The sequence below is a fragment of the Fusarium tjaetaba genome, assembly GCF_013396195.1.
Source record: "Fusarium tjaetaba strain NRRL 66243 chromosome Unknown NRRL66243_c0000024, whole genome shotgun sequence".
NCBI classification, from domain to species: Eukaryota; Fungi; Ascomycota; class Sordariomycetes; order Hypocreales; family Nectriaceae; genus Fusarium; species Fusarium tjaetaba.
This window is the reverse complement of record NW_023501220.1, coordinates 47,728-60,328: the sequence shown is the minus strand read 5'-3', so window position 1 is coordinate 60,328 and position 12,601 is coordinate 47,728. Positions and strand designations below refer to the sequence as shown.

The 12,601-nt window shown below is 49.6% G+C and overlaps 2 protein-coding genes across 2 annotated transcripts; one reads left to right on the top strand and one right to left on the bottom strand.

Annotated features, from left to right (window-relative positions):
* Nucleotides 1-5,477: 5,477 nt before the first annotated feature.
* On the top strand, nucleotides 5,478-8,690 carry FTJAE_1177 (dimethylaniline monooxygenase; the record flags this gene model as incomplete). The annotated part of the gene is made up of 5 exons (XM_037344747.1): nucleotides 5,478-5,511; nucleotides 5,589-6,194; nucleotides 6,245-7,391; nucleotides 7,738-7,815; nucleotides 7,877-8,690. 5 exons carry the CDS (start codon nucleotides 5,478-5,480, stop codon nucleotides 8,688-8,690), a joined length of 2,679 nt encoding a protein of 892 aa, XP_037211649.1.
* A 1,156-nt stretch (nucleotides 8,691-9,846) lies between these two features.
* On the bottom strand, nucleotides 9,847-11,489 carry FTJAE_1176 (MAP kinase pathway-interacting Ubc2; the record flags this gene model as incomplete). Its single annotated transcript, XM_037344736.1, has 3 exons — nucleotides 9,847-10,892; nucleotides 10,956-11,117; nucleotides 11,216-11,489. 3 exons carry the CDS (start codon nucleotides 11,487-11,489, stop codon nucleotides 9,847-9,849), a joined length of 1,482 nt encoding a protein of 493 aa, XP_037211648.1.
* Between the last annotated feature and the right edge of the window lie 1,112 nt (nucleotides 11,490-12,601).

Sequence of the window (12,601 nt, the reverse complement as noted above, 5' to 3'; positions counted from 1 at the left end):
CGTGATCGACCAGTCAACTTTTGTTGTCGGATGGTTTTACGCGCGACGGGAGGTGAGATTGGACGATCACCGAGGGCCAAGGGGCGGTATCGATAGATGAATCGAGGTAAGCGGCGACGATACTCAGATTGAAGTCGAGCTCAGGTCGAGCAGCAGAAAAGAGCGACTTTCGAGGGGAGAAATTGACGATGGGCGAAAACAGGAGCTCGGCCGGCTGAGGTTGGTGGATGGATGGAAATGGGCGAAATGCAATGCAAATGCAAGTGGAGAGGGAAAAGGCCGGATGAGAGAGAGGAGCTGGAGGAGAGAGGAGTGAGGAGGATTCTTAGTGGTAGGGGCCTTTAGGGGGGAGGGAATGTGAGCTACAGACCCGACTACAGATGGGACTACCTGCAAGTAGGTACATACAGTACAAGCAGGTCCGGGCAGGGGGGCGTGTGCTTCCATTTGAGTGGGTAATCCCAACCTGGGTGAGAGTGGACGAGTGAGTGGGCGCGGGCTCGACTTGGCCAGTGGCAGCGGCAGAGGCAGCGGTAACAATAATAATGTCCGCAGGCAGATTAATGACCTAGGTAGGTACTTCAAGCAAGCTTCAATTGGCAAGGTAAATCGAACGTACCTTATTAAGGCACGGTTCGGTACGGATACAGATTACGGCAGAATGCTACCTTGAGATACTAACGTAGGTACTAACTAACTGCTAGAGTCAGCCCCAAGTAACCACTGAAGTATAGAAGGATGAAGGATAGCCCTCAACTGGGGCAACATCCAACTTGCTCCTCGTCTTGTTCTCAAGGTAGAGAGAGACATAGAAATTCGACCATGATCAGTTTGACTCAATCGTAACCGTCATCATCTTCACTACCCGCAATCCAATTCTTGACTACCTCATAGAGTTTACCAGCTGACCACAATACCAGTAGCTTTTCAGTATGTCTCAGTCGACTCCAGTTCATCCGTTTTCAGGTACACAAGATTCTGGGGATTTATCCACCAAACATCAAGTACCCCCGAGCCTACCAAAAAAAAGCCCAGCCATCAATTTACAGTGGGCGCTTTCTGCTGCACGAACCTGCAGCTAGAAAGAACCCTGCGGCCGTCGCCGTCGCCCCGACCCTTTTTGTCCACTCCATCCAATCCGACCTCCCTCTCCAGCTCAAGCTCAATTCATCCACTCACCCAAACACCATCAACTTTATGTACCGCACCACAGCTTCCACTATCTACATCATCATATTAACCAGATATTTTGATCAATCGACCGAACATACTCCCATAAAGAATTGCTCAGTCGGTGACCCTGCCACAGCAATGCTCCTATCTGGCCACACAACAATGAGACCCATTGGTCGTTTCCGTTGCCCTACAAGTTGCAAGCACAACGGCGATTCGAGATAAACCAGCCCCTGACCTCGTCCTCGTCCTAGCCATCGCCAACTGAGCCCACCTAAGCTTCCAACAGAAGCTCACCCCGTCCACTGAGCGGCCGAGACAGGTCGTCCTGGCAGCGAACAGGGCTAGAGCCTCGCCCCAGAGCGGAGGGTCTTAACCCGAGCTGGGTAGGTGGAGGACTCGAAGGCGCACCACCCAAGCCAGATTACTACCCAGAATGCGCCCACTGCATGCGTCCGCTTGCTAAAACTGCATCCACCAGAGCCACTGAGGTGATCTCCCGCCAAATTTGACCATCTTCGATAACCCAATGTTATCAATCCAAGTAACGAGGACCAGCAGTTATCATATTATTATCAGAAACAGACTGTATAATCTCTCAAGACACTCGGGCAAACTTGGACTCCAGGTCTCTTCCTCTTTCCCAAACCCTCAGCAAAGGCCCTGGCTTGCCGTCAATCTCTTGGCTAATGGACGATTTCTTGGATTCTGGAACTGTACCCTTCAGGGGAAGCAGCTCGTGTCTGCTTTCATTTTCATGGATGATTAGCAAATCACAGTTCATCTTGAGTACATAGTTACTAGCTACTGGTAGCTCGGGCCCATCTAAGACAAACCCAGAGCCCGCGCTACTTGTTGCCATCCAAGAGATGATCTTTCGCTTCGCTTCATAAGAAGCAGAAGCTAGTCCAAGAGTGCCAACTCCGTCCATGGCCATTTCCATACCTGTCCTGAGCTGGTTTCTGACCCACGAAATTTGGGCCTTGTCGACTCCACCAAGATAATTTAAATCCTCGTTGGCTAGTTTGCTCTCAGGCTCTATACCGAAGGACCTCCCCGGAAAGGAGTTTCAGTGCCTCTGTTGCTGGGGTTATAGTAAGCCACTACGCGAAAGGTCCTTGCATCGCACCTCAGGCTCCCATCTTACATACACACGGCTATCACGATTCACGATCCCACGTAACGGGAATGGGAAGAAACGATTTTTTGCCCTGTTGGGTTTTGCTAGGTGGCCAATGCCCTCCCCCCTTGGATGCTCCAAATCTTCGAATAGGCTTCCATTTTCTCACAGGGCTCTCAGGCATGTAAGTTGGGACCAGAATTCTGACATATGTCAGGTAAGTCCCCAATTGTTGAATATTTTCGGTGACGATCTCATTTGAGACAACATTGAGACAAGATACATTAGGACCCAAACTTCATCGATTCAAAGGAGATGGTTCCATGCTATCTTAATGCCTTGTGCACTTCTCATGTTGCTGTGTCTTCTCTATTCTGCAAATCAATACAAGTCATCCAATATTTCACCCAACTTGGAGCACTTTGCGTCGTTTTCGTGAGAAGGGAATTCCGTTGATTCAATATCCTGCATGGATCAAACAATGCTACGAGCAAACCGGGGAACCGATGGATCCGGAGCACCTTGTGGGCCCGAGCCTCTATTCGAGCTCAGATGAACCCTGGCTTCTCGCAGAACGCAAAGCAGGCCTGTCCAGCAGTGAACTGAAATTCGGACCCTGTTGGTATCAGAACAGTTGGTGTCACTTTTGGTCGCGTCCTGGCTGTCGATCAACCTTCTACTGAAGACGCTCAGATAAAAGAATGTCGCTGTTCACAGACAGTATTTATGTCTGGCGCTACTCAGGATCGAATTGTTGATAGAGCTACTCCTTTAGCCTGTGACACCAACGCCCACCCGCTCCTATATCCGTCGACTGCTCGTACGACTGCCATTCTGTGGCTCAAACTGGAGGTAAATGCAGGCAGCCGGCATCTGTCCAACATTCAAGTCCTAACACGGAGTTTACGCTCTTTCTTGTACATATCTCAGCCAAGTGTGTATGGGTGGTACAGTACCTGCAGCAAAGCAAACACATTTTCGACTGGGACTTTATGCATAGCGTAAGCCCATTAAAATATCGGAGCAAATGCGGATGCCAAAGTTTCACATACAATCCTATATGACATACGCATATACGGCAAGGCATCCAGACTCCAGTGCAACCAGATTCTGGGTTCATTCTCGAACGGCAGTTGCCCACCATCACAGTGACATTCTGTTTCTTATTACCGGAAATGTCTCTGGCGAAGTACAGTATGTATGCACTCGTGCCTTGTTCTGTCACTATTCGTCAAGCATGTTGGCACATCACCTCATGTATGTACCCTGTGGCTTGAGGATTCACATGGCTCTTAGCCTCTTGTCTAGTTTTTGCTGCTCGATCTGCTTGTTGCAGCGATCAGTGCAAAATATCAACGGCTTCAAGAGGCTCCAGCGCAATTTACTACGACCCCGAGATATCCACTTGCGTCCGTTACCGCGCTTGACAAGCCCCTGTAAGCCTGCATCTATGTACATATAAAGTGAGGTTAACCCCCCGTCCCTACCCATTCCTAGTCCGGCCAAGGATAATGAACGATGATGCCCCTTGATCAACTTTGCTCAGGGGTTTATTCGTTATTTAACTTTGGGATCTCTGTATCGAATGGGTCTGGTCCATCGATTTGCAGCAGTATTCTTCCGGTTAACATCCAGGCCCCATGTCTACTATGGTTAACATCATCACTAGCAATTTCGGCTCCATGTCCACGTACGGCCCAGAGCAGGGTTCCTGTTATGAGGTGCTGCCAGATGTCAGGCCAAGATTCGCAAAGACAGGCAACACCAATAATAAGTGAAGTCTTATATACCTGCTCCCTTCATCCATTTAGCCATCCCATTCGCGTCATTACAACCAGCCACTTTGGTAGTTCTCACCCAAGGTGGTTTGCCGCGACTTCAGCAGTCCTCTATCATCCTGTACTCGGCCATGAGTCGAGTAATTATCTGGAGCCAGCCGGCTTGGCATCCCTTACTATGACCAGCTACGGTGTACTCATCGGCAGGACATCTCTTACCGAAGCCACATTTGACGAGTTGGAGCTGGAGAGCTTCGAGCGTTGACCTCCCTACCTCCGTATCCTCCCCGGCGCACGACTCATGTCATACCTCCGCTTATTTCCTATTCAGACTCTCGTGCAGTGCAGCCATGGGTGGTGATTTTGATTGTCAATAATAGGCTCTGTTCTCTATGCAACATATGCTTTGTAGCTACCCAGAGATATATCATAATGCTACTCTCAATGAAACAACTACATACATCTGTATCAATAGACTATCTGTGATATAGCGTGGTCAAGTTGGATGTGTTGTTTTGCTCTCGCAGTCGCCAATTCTTTCTGTTGAGCTGGTGATATTGTGGCCATGACTCAAGAACCATGAACCCTGCAGCAACACCCTCAACTGGGTGAATATGTATGTGCTTTGACGCAGCCATAGGTGCAATGCAACACCAGCTATGGTTCTAGTTACTAAGCCAATACGGTTCGATTGAATATACATAGGGAACTCTGAGTTTGAGCTAGAATGTGTAGTCTTAGATGACTGACGGACAGCAGATCTGGTTTCAGTACGCGGCTCATCAGCAGCACGTACCAGTATTACTGAAGGCACTACCCTATACCAACGGATATTATCCATCATTAAGCAACAAGACTTACATGACGAGGAATCTCGTGAAAGAATAGGCGCGACTGATGATATCTTTCCTTGTTTTAATTACAGTGTACCATAGTATTTTAATACTTTGGAATCACTGTTTGTATTCTTTTGTGTTGGCGGATACTTATACCTAGCAGTGTGGGAAATTACCTATAGTGATTGAAAGTATGATCTTCTGATCCAACGCTAATACGCCGAATAATACAGCCAAACGAGTGTATAAAACAGTTCTCCGACTCTTTGCAGCGTTAGACGCCTAGAGTCCTTGAAATTATGACAGTTAAGAAATGCTTACCTCTGGTAATTTGGACGCCACGAACCTGCAGCATCTTGCATATCTGGCTGTGTATGTAATACGAACAACCATGCAATGCAACAAATGGCACAGCGGCGTAAGCTGACTCACATATCTTGCCATGTCTCGGACTTGAGAACGAGCTGAGCATATGAAAAAGAGCCTCGACCCCAAAAGGTAACGATATTTCCCTGATCTGACTGCCTCGTTCTTATATAATAGCCCTGAATCGACCAGAGCATGTTGAACATGGAGATCCTTGACGTGGTAGTTGTTGGAGCAGGTAAGAGAGCGGCATTCATATCGATTGAGATATCAAAGGATCAGCAAAAAAACAGCAAGCAAGCTTACTTATATCAGGTTGGGCTGGGCTGGCTGCGGCCAAGACTCGCCATCAGTTACACCCTGAAGAATCTTTGGCGGTCTTCGACTCAGCTGCTACACTTGGTGGAACCTGGGCGAAACATCGCCTCTATACAGGCCTGAAAACCAACAACATGCTGGGTACTTACCAGTACCCTGATTTTCCCATGGACACGGAAACTTATGGTGTCAAGCCTGGTCAGCACATTCCTGGCCAGATAGTACACAGATACCTGGAGACCTATGCTCGACACTTTGATGTATATGACAAGATCCGATTTGAGCACAAAGTAGAGACAGCAGAACACCAAGATAACGGCGGTTGGATCCTAACGGTAAAGGACATCAAAGCTGGTGATAGTATCAAGATCCAAGCCAGAAGACTGGTTCTCGCGACAGGTCTCACTTCAGAACCCTTTCTACCAATCTTCCAGGGCCAAGAGGACTTTGGAGCTCCCATATTTCATGCAAAAGAGCTGCGCAACCATGAGGATACATACGGAACGGCCAAATCAGTGACAGTATTTGGAGGGACAAAGTCGGCTTGGGATATGGTATATTTACATGCCACCAAAGGTATTCGAGTGAACTGGGTTATTCGAGGTTGGTAATCCTCAGAGGTCACAGTGGAGTGACTTTACTGACTCCTACAGAATCTGGCCATGGCCCTTCTTGGAATGCTCCTCCTTATGTCACGCCTCTCAAGAAGTGGCTCGAGAAACTCGCCCATGTAAGAATGTTGACATGGTTCAGTCCGTGCAGCTGGGGTGCAGCAGATGGTTACGTGAAGACTCGCAACTTCTACCACGGAACATTCATTGGAAGAGCTATTGTCGACAAGTTCTGGAGTATCCTTGGCAACGACGTTATCACGCTCAACAAATACGACTCTCACTCTGAGACGGCCAAGCTCAAACCCTGGTCCAATGCCATGTTTGTGGCGACGAGTATAGGCATTCTCAACTACGAGAAGGACTTTTTCGAGGTTATCAAGGAAGGGTTGGTCAAGATACATATTGCTGATGTTGAACGGTTGAGTAAGCAGATAGTGCACTTGTCTGATGGCACGGCATTGCATACGGATGTGCTGTGCTGTGCAACGGGCTGGAAACATGTTCCTCCTATCAGATTCCTCCCCGAAGGTATCACTGAGGATATTGGGATGCCTCATACGCCGTCACCGAATTCGTTCCCTTACGCTTCAATACTCGATCAGGTCGATAAGGAGATCTTCGACAAGTTTCCTCGTCTCAAGGACCAGCCCATACAGAAAGTGCAAAATAGCAAGTATCATGCACTACTAGAGGACAAAGGTCTCTCTAGTAATGACGATATCACGCCATCGACAGAGCTGACACCCTACACGCTATATCACTTCATTATCCCTCCTTCAAGTCAGTTCCTCAAGACCCGAGATATTGCTTTCGTGGGAATGGTAGTCAACTTCAGCCACCCCATGGTTTCCCATGTCCAATCGCTCTGGATGAATGCTTTCTTCGATGAAATGATTCCATCTCTGCCTCGAAATCCCTCACCAGAGTTTGTGTCTCGATTCCAGCATAAGGCAGTGCTTCATAGTCGGTTCGGAAAATGGAGATACCCAAGTGGTTTTGGCCACAGCTTTCCAGACTTTGTGTTTGATGCTGTTCCGTATCTGGACCTGCTGCTCAAGGATTTGGGTTTACCGATATACAGGAAGAATGGTGCATTTTCTGAGATGACGGATCCATATGGGCCAGAGGATTACACGACAGTCGTCGATGAGTGGAAGGCAAAGCAAGTTGAGCCAGAAGCTCCATGGTATCAATGGATACACGCGCTCGCTTATTGAAGGATGCCACAACAATACTAGATTAGTCTAGCTTCTGGGATGGTAGGGATGGCTGACTTGAACCTGTAGAGTTATTTCTGTGAATGGAATTCATTGCTTGATTATGCTGACTCCTTGATGCTTCCTGTGATTAGGCAGCAGCACGTTCTTAGTTAGTCACTCACTCGACTTGTATGGCTAAGGCAAGGTAGAGTCGTCCATTTCCTCATCATAGAAAGTCCAACCTCTTGCTCAGTATCTTGACTCAAACCGTGAATCTTCTATAGGAGATCAGAGCCTTGACAGAAAACATGCCTGACACTATTGATTTGACAGGCTCATCACCATCTATGCCACGTCTAATAAGAAGTTCAACTCGAGCACTCTCTTCAACTACAGCATCTCCAAGAAAATGTCAGACAGCAGAAGCTTCCTCTCGCACACCAAAGATAGAGCCTATATCATCTTTATCAAGCCTTGGCCTCTCAGAAGAAGAACACGATGCCCTCGTCTCTAAACGCAACTGGCTGACCTCTCACTCCATTCCTATTCCCCAAGATGCGTTCGAAACTCAGATCTCAATTCCAAAGGGATATTATACATTATTAGCAACATTTGTCTTTGCTCAGTCAGAGGCTGGGACTGCAGTCTGCATCTCGCCCGATGGCGTCCTCCTCACCTGTGCACACTGCGTTGCAGAAGAGCCCTCTGAGCTCACAGCATATACGTCGTACATCCTCCTATCATCACATGGGAACGTTGTTTCAGCGAAAGTGGTAGCTTGGGATCTAATACGTGATCTCGCTTTACTTCAGATCGACAAAGCCGAGCGTTTACGCCGACCGTTTCCCTGTGCCCGTCTCGCGACCTCGCCTCCAAAGTTCAACACTGAGCTACTATGCATCGGCCATCCGGGCTCCGAAGACCTCGAGGCTGAGCATAGTGGTGTAAAGACAGACTACGACACGCTCGTTCTCACCGAGGGGACTTTCCGTGGTCTAGATAAGAATCAGGATCCGCAGGACAACAGCGACATCGGCGCTCTTAAGCATAGCTGCTGGACGTACTGGGGACACAGCGGTGCAGGATTATTTGATCGGAAGACGGGGGCGTTAGTAGGTGTCCATTCGAGCTGGGACGACAAGACAGGCATGAGGAGGGGAGTGCCATTAGAAGCAGTGGTTGCCTTCGTCAAAGAGGTTGAAGCGAGCAAGAGGGAAGACTTTGCAGAGAATTGGCGACGGTATGTGTGGCGGGAGCCAGAGCCCACCACTATGCTCAGAGATTGATATTGGAATAAGAAATGCGCTTAGAAGAGGTAGACTACCATGAAAGAAAGACATGCTCGTTGTCTATCAACTTCAACTTTAACTTGGGAAAGATTACTCTGTGTCTACTCCACACAAGAGTCTGTCTGTTGTCACAAAGCTCTAACATCATGTCCAACTCTCATCAACCGCCAGCATATGCTCTTATGCAAGGCAATGTCCACAAGATCCGACTCTCAGAGATCCTGGCTCCTTTAGCCCTAACACTGTTTGTACATTGACCTGACCTGAACTTAACATGACCCGATCCAACCCGTGCTTCTCGCACATCATTATCAACCCTTCCTCCATGTTCTGTTCTGTACCGCGCTGTGCTGTGCTGTGTTGCGCTGAAATTAAGATGCAAGCCCCAAAAATAGAACGACGATGGACATTCCCGCCGCTTGTTGCAGTATAACACCAACGTTAGTCGACTTTTCAAACGCCGTAACCCGCAATGTCCCCATGATGAATTTGATGAAAAACAAATGCTGCATGCGCATGGATGCCCGTGGCTTGATCGATCACTCCCACAGCAACGTACGTCCTGCCTCAATGAGCAAGTATCCCTTTGACAAAAGCAAATATGTAGGTAGCTTCGAGTGGAACCGGCCGAGGAACCGAGTTGCTCTAAGCTCTCCTCTCCCTCCGGTCGGAAATCTTGAGTTGCCCAGCCCTGCAACTCTCTGAACCCTGGTCTTCAAACAAGCCTCCCCTCTTAGTGTCCGAATCTGTCAATAATGTGATTCAGCCCAAGACAAACGCGGGAAGGCCAGAGCAGTGTCTGGCGTTTTGCCCCATAATGGCCCATGGCTGGTGTTTCAGGTTCACCACCTCAGCTCAGAAACGCTGACCCACTGAAACAAACATCACCAAACGTCATGCAGACACCTCTATCCGTACAGGTTTGACTTTGCCGACTCTTGCCTTGTCCCACTTCCAAGAAACGCATCTAGACCTTGGTCCAGCATCGTACGGCCTTGTAGGTGGTGGTTTGTGCCGCCCCTGCATATCTGACGTACAGTATGCGTCTCGTGCTCACCACTCCGATGGGCTCGGGTTTCGGTAGGCGCCGTCCGATGCTCTGTGTTTGAATCGTTAAGAAACTCCACCACGAAGCACCGATCCCGAGTAGAGTTTAGATGATGCCTCCTGGGGGATCGTAGCCTGTTGGAGCTCCTCTTGAGGTGCTGCCCAGCCCTGCGCTTCCTGGCTCTCCATCTAAAGGTGCTGTTGTTGTCTTTCGTAGCATAAACATGGGTTTCTTGCCTTCCTTGTCCAGTTGCTTAAACAGAATCAATGGCTTCTCCTCAAGACCCAGACAACGTTCCTGATCGCCGTACACAATATAGAGGGCATACTGGTCCCATGGAGCGTTGATCTGGTACTTTTTTAGTGCAGCAGGAAGAACCTTGTAGCAAGGATCTTCCATACTGACACGGAAAGACTTGAAGATCTCGACTGAAGCATTGCTCTGACTGGGTGTATCAGGTACAGGTGTTTCTCGTCGGCGGGGCGGCCCTTGTGGTGCCTTTTCGCGGGAGGCATAGACTGCGTTGGCGTGACCTTCGTCGTTGAAGGTGGTTCGTGTGGAGGGTGTCGGTGCTTCACTGCGGTAGGATCGAGAGGCGAGGGTCGTAGCGGACATGTGGGTCTGAGGAGATGTCGGGGAGGGTATGTTGGGTGAGGGATACGAAGGGGAGGACGAGCCCTGGCCACCTCCGTTCATAGCTGCAAGATGGGAAGACGATAGGACAGCTCGTTCTGCAGCACTTGCGGGGTCTAATGCAGTCTCCGCTATTGACCTTTCGTGCGTAGATTGAGTGGGTGATGCATTCTTTGGTGTAGCTCCGATAAGAATCTTGCGGGTAGAATATTGTCGCTTGACTGAGCTTCCAGATTGACTCGAGCCTGGAGGTGGTGTTGGTGCGGGGGGCGATATGGTTGTTTCGTAGCCGTAGGCCTGCTGGCTGTTACCACTCAGGTTGGGCAATGGTTGCTGCGCATCCTTGACCAAGCGCAAGGCCGGGAGCATATCCTCTCGCAATCGCCTGAAATCTTCTGTCATTCGTCGCAGATCCTGTTCGAGTAGGTTCATGCGTTCATCGCGGAGACGGAATTGTTCGACGAGATGTTTGATGTCCTTGATAGTTGCGGTAGCATATTGCGCTTCGGCGTCGGCGGCTGCAGGGGTTACAGGTTAGAATCAGGCCAGTCCACCCAAGAGGGGAAACGGAGGCAACGTACATAGGGGTAGGTAATGGTCGCTCTCAATAGGGACATCTTGAGCCTTTTTGACATCATATACGCTTTTGAGGATCGTTAGGCGATGTCCCACGCTAGCAATGCCCATGCTCTTGAGATCGTCATGTTGTAACGCCACTAGAGCCTCGCCAACAATCTCGTTTTCTGCAGGTAATCAAATGTTAGCTATCCCAAAATCCCTCCAATGTCTGCGGCACCATCCGTCGAGGAGATGAGATGGCATGCTTTGGGTCAAGACGCACCTATGAAGCGATCGGCATACTGTTGAAGACCAATGGTGCCAATAAAATCAGCACATTCCTCAACAGTCCATTCGGTAATGATGGTTTCTGGGAGACGGTCGGCGCTGCTGCGGTGGCCGTATGTAGTAGGAGTATGCTCTGCGGAGGTCGAGAGCTCGGAGTCTATGGGGGAATGCTCAGAGTTGGTGATAGGAGAGTGGTCGCCCATGCTTCGCTCGTATTCGTCGTCGGCGTCGGACTCGGCGTAAGCTGTGCCACCATCGAAGCTCATCATCCTGAAGACTATGAAAGAACAGTCGCCAACAACGGAGGCGGGGGCTGAGACGAAAGACTATTTCGGGCGACCGTGATGGTGGTGGTGATGCCGCAAACAGACAGATGCGCTTGATCGGGCACCGTCGGATAGAAAGAAAGAAGACGAGCGTTGGCGAAGGACAGTCGGTCGAATGCTTCCAAGTCTTTCATTCAAATCGTAGTCGGAGCGTCGTAAAAAGCGAAGCAATGCTCAGGAGTAGGAGGTGACAGACGTCAGGGTCGAGGAAGTGGGCGCAGCCTGGAGGACGATTGGATTGGATTGGAGTGGATTGAATGCAAGAACAAATCGAGTAGACGAATAGACTAGAAGATAGAATGGGCTGAGGAAAGGCAATGTCGAAGTGGGAAAAAAACGAGCCGATCCCAAGAGAATAAGTAGACACAAGCCGAGACGCCTCGAGGAGGACAAATGCCGTAGAAACGTTAATAGAAAAGAGCCTAGAAAATAAAAAGAGTCGGAGGTAGCCAGAGGAGAAGAAGGCGGCTGGTGGTGATGATGATGACGGGGTGTTTGTGTCTTGGTCTAAGGTCTTGTCTTGTCTTGCTCGGTCTTGGTCCTGGCCCAGTCCCAGTCCCAGCAGGTCTTGCTTGTGCTCTCGCTCGCTCGTGGAAGCGCTTGGGGGTGGAAAAGGGAAGAGGAGGTCCTCCACTCCGAGTCACCTACGGCCTATTGAAATGGCAGCTGTCTCAAGGTACCTAGTACCTGAGCTAGCAGGCCGTGGTAGGCCCTTCCGAGCCCTATACGGATGTACTCCGTACCTATCTCATGACTTGGCCGTTCGCTTGGTGGACCTCGCTGTCGGCCTGGGAGGGACTTTGAATACTGGCCCTCCACTGAGAACACGGCTTGACTCCCGTCCCGCTCCACTGACAGCATCCCCCGGTAGGTACCCCGGCCAGAGCCCCTCACCACTAAATAAGTATCAAGCCTGGCCTGGCTGCCGCTGCTGCAGCCCGTTAACCAGCCCAACCATTCTAATATTCGACCCTCCTCATGCACGTCTCGAAGCAGCCATTGGATGGTTTCTATACCATTTCAGTAAACAAACAATCCAGAGTCAATGCCGCTCT